Below are 8649 nucleotides of genomic sequence, written 5' to 3'. Positions count from 1 at the left end.
TTCCAGACAGAACAGTGACAGAATGTTTATTCGAAGTATCTTAACACAGCTTTTTTTTTTTAATTAATAAAAATATTGCAGGTCTACCATAATAAATTATTTACTCCAAAATTTCCTTTCGTTTGGCTCTTCATCTCTGATTATTTCCAATTACTCTGCTCACTGTGATTCTTCCTCCTTATCTTCTAAACCACTAGCTCCTGTGGAGAGAAAGTAAAGACAGGACATAGAGAAGCATTTAATTACAAAATACTGGGAAATAATCCTACTAACCTAAAACATAATTCTAGGACATAATTCCATTCTCCTCCCCCAATGTCTTTCACTGCCAATACTTGAATTTAACTGCTATACATTGTCAGCTGCCAGACAGACTCAGTACACGCATATTGACTGACAGCCAGCCCATATGTAACTTGGGAATAACCAAAGAATGTCTCCTATTTAGATGGTATCATAAGAAATGTGGAGTGAGAAAGATGGAATTCCTGTGTGGAAAAAAATGACAGCAATGGGACAGAGAATACACGGCTGCAAGAAAACAGATTTCATTACATCTGCTCTTCACAGCATGTGTATTTTCTTCCAAACATTTCCTCTTACTAAACTTAATCTTGTTAAGAACAAAAGGAAAATATGTTGCCTAATTAATTATGGTGGTACACCTACGTTAAAAAATTTATAAAATCATCCAACTCTGATTCTAGGAATAAAGAGCTGAAAGAAACTTTGAGAACATCAATCACATTCCTACATGTTCATGCATGTGTATCTGCATCTGTGCTGTCTCTGACAGATACGTGGGTCCATTTTTCTTTAAAAATAAACAAAACCAGTGGGGATACCAGAACCACTTCATTGTGGTAGGCCAGAAAACTTATTATAATCAAGTTCAGTCAAAATGTTCATTTGAGTCCAAGGTACTATGAAACAAACCAGGCTCAATGAACTTCTGCCAGATCCAAAGCAGAGTTATGCAGGAAACCTGCTAAGATTTCTGCTTAATCTGATCCAAGCCCAGGACTTGGATGTCAGTTCTACACACAAGATCAGCTAGCTGGCCAGTCTTCCCTGAAGCAGGAGAGCACCTTCAGAGGTGATGGGTAAAAATGAGAGCAAATGAACCACATAAATTCCAAGAGCTGACCTAGACACCCAGGCATTTTCACATGGTTTAACAGTCCTTCTGATCCCTATGGATACTGTTTAGCTTTGATTTATCATAAAATGGACTGATTACAAAAAGGATAAATTCATCTTATGTTTTCATATATCAGATATGTAAACTTGTAAATGCTATCACTTAATAAAGGCAAACAACAGAATTGGGTGGAGGCCTACAGGCTAAATATGAGTAATCATATTTGCATCCTTTTGTTGCTTCTTAGTAATTTTCTATTTAAAACAGGCTTCTGAATTCCGAATCTCTTTGTTTTGTAGGAGAAACAAACTGACTTGAGGTTGTTCAAAATAATGCATAGTAATACCTAAAAATTGTTTCTTCATATTAGTTTTGCCTGCATTTTTACTTCAGGTAAGAGAGTAAGAATGCACAGTTCCATCCATGAGAGAAAAGTGGAGTGCTCAAACCCCCGTGAATTTCCCAGGGTCTGAAATCTTCTCTCTTTTGTAACAAAAAATAGTTTGCAAATGCAATCACTAACAAACAGTCAAACTATACAGGCAAGATAATGCTGCACAGAAGTGGCATTTCTAATTTGTGCTGTTACAGCATATGAACTTGATTACTCAAACCCAGTTGACATGTATAGAGGACTGCCCCCCCCTTATGAAAGATAGAGTTTCCCATGGTCTCTTCAGCTTCATAATAGAACTCTTAGCAGCAGCATGACTTCAACAGATTGACACACATCATTTCAAACCCTGGCTGAAGAATGAGCATGCATGCCCCATTCCTCACCTTAATCCTCCTGGTCTTTGTTTTCTTCTTCCTCTCTGTTTTCCTCCTCTTCTTCTCCTGTGTCCCTCACTGAGCTAAGAACTTCATAGGATGCTTCAAAAGCAGAAGGCTCATCATACCTACCCTCATCAGACTCATCAGTGACTGAAACAGGAGACATTAGAAATATCAAAGAAAACAAAATTTACAAATTTGCACTCAGCCATTGTTTTTATGCTGTAGCTAATAACTTCTACTGAAGTCTGCAGTCTTTACTCACAGGAGGAATCCCACAAAATCTTTTGTAACTGTTTATTATCAAGTTTGTATACCAAGCCATGATATAGACTAAAATGATATACAGGCTTCCCAAGTTGTAGCTCATTGTGCTCTATGAGATAAACCAGACATATATATATTGTGCAGTTTAGCAATAGACTTGGAAGTTCCTAACATTCAATATGTGGTAAATTATAGGAGAAAGAAAAAAAACAACAAACAACCCAAACCCCCAAAATAAACCTCTTACACCACTTGATATTAAACCTGAAAAACATGGTTTCAGGGGAAAGTCAAAGCATGGAGTGCCCAGTAGAACAAACCTGCAATGGATGGAACTGTCTCCTCTTCAGTTACTGCTGCTGCTGGCCTTTCTTCCATTCCATCTCCTCCTGCTCCTGCTTCTGGTTCTGCAGCTGCTGCTGCCTCTAGAGAGGCTTCCTTGGGAGGAGGTGGGCTTTCCCCATGGGGAGTCCGGAGTGTTAATTTGGTAATTTTTAATGCTTTCCATTTTGGCTCAGCAAGCAATGAGGGCTCTTCCTCTTCTTCCTCTCCTTTATCCTAGAAAACAGCTCATGAAATCCAGCGTCTCATCTTATAGGTATTATGGCAGTAACTAAGATGTTACTCTCTTAGACTTTGTGTACTAAAACTTCTTTATCTGGGCTCAAAATGGTGATGATATGGCCTTTTAAAGTATTTACAGGTGGAGAAACTTCAGCAGCTGCAATTCTTGGAAGAGAATTACACTTTGAACCTTGATGAAATCAGCTATTACTAATGCCAAGTGCTTAACCTTGGGCTCTTAAATTCATGTTTAATATTCCAAAATCAGCACATCCAACAATTCCCAACTGTACTGAGGATACTAGATACACATCATTTTGGATGCTTTTAGCCAAAAAAGCAAAACAGTCTCCATGTTTTGCAAATCTCTATCACTAATGATAGGAGGTTTTATTATTATTATTATTTTGTCCTTGTCTTAAGAAACAACTGCTGCATTGAAGAATTTTCAAAGAGTATGTAATGAGAACTAATTTGTCAGACAACAGAAGCAGCAAACTGTAAGCTAAAATGTGACACATTTTCATGAAATCAAACCAGTAATATTAGCATATATTTATTTATATGGCTATTTTGCAGCATACTAATCAGAAATGTTTCAAAACATTCATGCATGAAGGAAAAAAAGGGCCTAATCCTAATTGCTTTCTACAGTTATTAGGAGTGCAGATATTAAGTTCCTAACAGGACGAGGACAACAATCATAGAATCACAGAATGGTTCGGATTGGAAGAGACCTTAAATATCATCTAGTTCCAACCCCTTGTCGTGGGCAGGGACACCTTCTGCTAGACTAGGTTGCTCAAAGCCCTGTTCAACCCGGACTTGAACACTTCCAGGGATGGGAAGAGATCCACAGCTTTTTGGACAACAATGGGACATACTTCCAAAACATGAATCTGCTGGAAATTACCATCTGTACACATAGCATCAAGCAGTTTAGAAAGATAAGAATATTTGACTTTGTTTTCTGATGTTTCAAACAACACAGAATACAGGCTAAATATACAAATACATCTACATTCTTCTGTGGTTTGAAACTTCAAATGTTTTGAGAAGATCCTGATTCTTCTAAACTAAGCATAAAAGACTCCTGTCTGCAAGTACAAGAAAATCACACCTTGTACTTGTCAAAGATTACACAGTAGAGAAGCTAAAGAAGAAGCAAAATGAAACTGCATTTAGTTCTAAAGAATGCATGAGTTTGTACCCTTTTTTGACTGATTACATCTACATTAACATCAGTGTCTCTAAGGCATTTTATAGATTACTCAACAATAGATTTGATTTAGAGAGTTCTCCAATGTTCAGTATAATTTGCACTATTTTTTTTACCTGCTTTAGTGTGTATTCACCATGTTGCTCACATCCAGTATCAAAGACATATTTGCCACGACCTACAGGCTGCACAAAGATACGAAAGTCAGCAGAACTATGAAGTTAACACATTCTAAGCATACAAATGTAAAATTCGCTTTCCTACAAAATTCATAAAATAGCCAGTAACAATATAGTTAGAAAGGAAAGATTCAGGGGAAACTTGTTATTCTGTCCTAACAGGTTAATTCAGTTTCATATGTTAAACTTAAGGTACAAGAAATACTACAAAAGATGAGGAGCCTAGCTTCTTATTTTAAGTGGAAACAGATCACATCAATGCAAGTCAATGCTAACTGTTCAGATGAACAAAGACTTTTCCAGCACACTTACCTTTCCATTTGAAAACCTGCCCTTAAATCTGTGGTTTAGGTAGATAAGTTCAGCTTCTCCTTCCTGGTTTCCATGCGCCCAACCACCAACATATTTAGATCCTGTGTCTTTATAGACATATGTACCTTGCCCGTGCCTAAGGAGAAAATAATAATTTTGCTTTATATTACTGAAAATTAAGAATTTAGGATGTTACTATACTTTAGGTATTAAAACTGTATTGTTTAAGTAGCTGAAATGACTCAAGTTGGACTAAATTGTCAAGGTCATCCAGCAGCACTTGATTTGCTGCAGTCAGCCATGCTTTGAAAATAACCTTTGCATTTTAATGCCATTGGGTGACTTGAAAAATCACTGTAAGAATGAAACAAACCTATAGTGGTTAAACCACTCGCCAGTATAGGTGTCTCCATTTGCATAGGTATACTGCCCATATCCATGCCTCTGGTCATCCACCCAGTCTCCTTTAATGAGAATATGATAAAAACAGTGTGAGACATGATTTATTTCATTGTGTGATACAGTGATCAGTTTGCAGAGTTATCATACATGAATTATTAGAGAAGGAAAAGAAAGCTTGGACACCACTGTGATTCCTTACCATTCCTTACACCATTCCTTACTCTAAGCCCTTGCGCTTTTTAATTTCATCATCCCTCTCCACACATATTCATGCAGCTGCCTGACCTCACTTTCACTTTCATCACCATCTGTCTCTATTATCACTCTCCATTATCATTATTAATGTAAGAAGCCATGTGATGTCCTGCTCCTATCTTTAAATTTGGTAATGTATTACAGTTGCATTAGACAATGTGACATTTCCATTCAAATAAAAAGAGGGACTGCTTCAGTTTGACTCATTTCCTAAAATTGTCCTGTCAGTTGGGGGGGGGGGATACTCAAAAGGATGCTAGACTTTGTGTCTTAATTATCCTCTATTAAAACTGAAGAGAAATGAGAAACAAAACAAAACAAACATAGGTGCATATGTAAGGCAAGAATAGGCTGCTCTTTTCGCTCTCTGCTCCTAGCATTCACAATGTGAATGGTTTTTCTTGCCTGGCTTAGAAAGAAGGGTGGGAAATATTGTTCTTTGAAGACTAATTGATATTCAGATATTTTGGATACTCTCCTGGAAGAAGGGAAACAAGGCAAGTTTGAATCTCTTCAAATTTCAGAGGCATCCAATCCCTAAGTAAGTGCTCTAATCAGTAAACTGATTTTTAAGGATGGACCTAATAAAGTCCTAAAATATACTGAATCATTCTAATCATCATTCAGAAGTATATTTTCTTCTACTGAGATTGCATTGATTTGTAAAAGATACTTAATAATTCTCAGAACTTGAAGGACATGACAAGAATATACCGCTACTAAATACCTAATTTGTCATAATAATTGACGTAAATCCCCATAAGTAAACCCCACACTTCTCAGAGCTTGTAGTAAAAAAAAAAAAGTCATTAAAGGAAAATATTTTGTAGCAAATTTATCTTCTTAAAATAATGCTTCCTCCAATTCACTACCTTCTTGGGGGGGGGGGGGGGGGGGGGGGATGGGATGGGTGGGTGATGGGGGGGAATGTGGCCCTTCAGTTACAGAAATCCTTGCAACTATGTTCAGTGTTTTACCTTCATATTTTGATCCATCTGGGTAAAAAAAAGTCCCCTGGCCATGCTTCTTGTTTCGAAGATATGTTCCAATGTAGCGAGCACCATTCTTAAACCTGTAAGTCCCCTGAAACATATTTGTTACAGGTAAAATACTTGTAAGTCCTCAACCTTGTTTCAGTGCAGCATCTAAATGAACAGAACTGCTGCAACTTCAGCACAGCCACTGACTTCTGAGACTCTTACCTGCCCATTTCTGAGACCATGTTCATATTCCCCGTCGTATGTATCACCATTGGGTAGACATGCTTTTCCACGTCCATGTCGCTCACCTTCTGCATTGCGCTCACCTTCATACTCCTGATTAAATGTGAAAAAAATCCTTTGAGAGGGCTGGACCTGACTGAATCTAACCTCACTAGACAGAGGGAAACAGGAGTTTGGTCAAAGCTGCTCCAGTCTGGCTCTAATCACAGATTGCAAGAGGACCTGGTCAACAGAGGCGCTGCTTATCAGATACTTTCATCGGCAATCAGAGGCTTTCCCTCCCTTCCTGACACACTGCTGCAAAGTATGGATGACTTGTGGAGAAAGTGAGGCAGCTCCCAACTGAACCCGTGCAGCCCCACTGCCGACCCTCCCGCTCCCGCGCAAGGAGCACCTCGGGAGCTCTCCCAGGCCCGGCATTACAGTATTTAAGACGCCGTGACCGGTCACGTCCACGCTTCCCCTTCCCCCCCGCGCTCTCCTGAACCCTGCCCCACCAGCAGCGCCCCGACGAACCCCCAAGGTGTCTTCGGCCTCTCCCTCCTCGCTGTCCTCCTCACTCTCGTCCGACATGGCTGCGGCGTCCCCGTCACCGTGGCAACCAAGGCGGGAGGGCGGAGCAGCAGGCTGCCGCTGCTGCCGTGGCGAGGCTCCCCCTCCCCCGCCCCATACCCCTCTCGCGCTGCTGTCCCGGGTGCTGAGCGCGATGGCCGGCGCCGCCCGTCACCGCGGGGCGGCGGGGGGAACGGTGAGGGCAGGCGAGGGTCTCTGAGGAGAAGCGCTGGCGGCGGCCTGCGCCGTTACCGAGAGCGAAGAGCCCCGCCTCCCCTGGAGGCCTCCCTGGCTGCCCCGATGGCTCTCGGCGCGGAAGTGCTGGGGCAACCAGCACGACGACCGTCAGAGGAGTGTCGATGTTAGTAACGCTAGGGGCGTGGGACGCCGCCTTTCCCCCGGCACCGGTTTCACTTCTTCTTCTTGTACTTTACTTTTCTCGACCTCTTCCTTTAGTGTCGTGGAACAGGCTGGTGATACCGGAGGTGCGACCAGAGACCACTCGAGCCACCAGAGAGCTCCCAGTAGTTTGGCTGGTTTGGCCTGTAAACTACATCTTAGATTTTAAAAGTATTCCCACGTATAGATATTTATTTTATCTTTATTTTCTGTCAGGTTTAATGATATTCAGAAATTCCAGTCCCTGGATCTTATCTTTTTGGTTTGTATCTTATGGCTTCAGCCTGAGGATGACTCTCACCCATGGGCTTAACAGATCAGACTTACTCTTCCTGCACAGCCTGGTGAATTCCACTAGAAATCTAGTACATGCCTTAAATTGGAGCCAGAAGGCCAATGGCATTCAGCTCCAGCCACTGAAATCCCACAGGATTTCCACAGTTGGCATGATGGTGTGGTTGGAGACAGAGGACCCATGCATACTTCTTGGGAGGCGTCACAGAAACGCTCTTGGGCTGTCACTGGCACACCAGGGGAACTGCTGTATTGTTAGCAGTCAGGCTTTGCATTTTGGGGCACTCTGAAGAGATTCCTCTCCTTCTTACACAAAACACAGCAGAACAGGCTATGTGGGTAACTCAGAGGTCAGGATAGAGGCAGGCAATGCTCTGGTACTGGTCACTTCTGGAGCTTAGGCACTGGAAGTCATCAAACAGCCATGTGATCTGGCCTGGAAAATCCTGTGTTTCTGTAGAAATGAGTGGAGTGCAAGTTAACCTCTCCTGAATGTTCTGAAGTGCACTGAACTGCTGTGGTGACAGGGGCACTGTGCAGTTCTAACAGAGTTACTAGTGAGGCAGAACGATGAGTCAGTCAGGTTTTTACATCACTTCAACATCTGCTGCTTTCACACTAGTTTTACTTCCACTACATGTTTTTTCTTCTCCCTTTAGTAGCTATAATTCTCAATGATCTTAATATGTAGGAAGTTATCTATATTCTGGCTTTTCTTCAAACACCTCAATCAGCTCAGCAGTGATCTATGTTAACTCTGACGACAAGTTCAGTCACCTCAGGCAGTCAAGAGCCTTCCATACTAATATGACTACAGCTAAATCAATGGAGGGAAGCAAGAGAAGGGCTCTCCTTTCTCAAGAGGCCAAGAAGAGTAGAAGGGAGTAGTTCACAAGGAGAAGGAGAGGGAATATTACATTATAGCCACCCTCAAGCCACATTAATCAATAATAATACCCCAAGCAGAAAATACCTGCTTTGTGTTTTGTCATCCTTTTTTTTGTTTCATATGTGAGCTTCAGTATTCAAAAACTATCACTTCTAAAAAAGATCTTATTTGGCTCAATG

The 8649-nt window shown here is 41.1% G+C and overlaps 1 protein-coding gene across 1 annotated transcript; it reads right to left on the bottom strand.

Annotated features, from left to right (window-relative positions):
• RSPH1 (radial spoke head component 1) lies at window positions 1–6996 on the bottom strand. Its single transcript, XM_061453509.1, has 9 exons — window positions 6853–6996; window positions 6316–6429; window positions 6091–6196; window positions 4830–4920; window positions 4457–4592; window positions 4082–4150; window positions 2503–2740; window positions 1922–2065; window positions 1–200 (listed from the first exon to the last, which is right to left on the bottom strand). The coding sequence occupies exons 1-8, from the start codon at window positions 6907–6909 to the stop codon at window positions 1923–1925; spliced, it is 954 nt and encodes a 317-aa protein (XP_061309493.1). The 5' UTR covers window positions 6910–6996; the 3' UTR covers window positions 1–200; window position 1922.
• Window positions 6997–8649: the final 1653 nt, after the last annotated feature.

The sequence above is a fragment of the Pezoporus flaviventris genome, unplaced genomic scaffold (assembly GCF_033815535.1).
Source record: "Pezoporus flaviventris isolate CSIRO_AGI_PZ_B2104156 unplaced genomic scaffold, CSIRO_AGI_Pfla_v1 ptg000015l, whole genome shotgun sequence".
NCBI lineage: Eukaryota > Metazoa > Chordata > Aves > Psittaciformes > Psittacidae > Pezoporus > Pezoporus flaviventris.
This window is presented reverse-complemented; position numbering and strand designations above follow the sequence as displayed.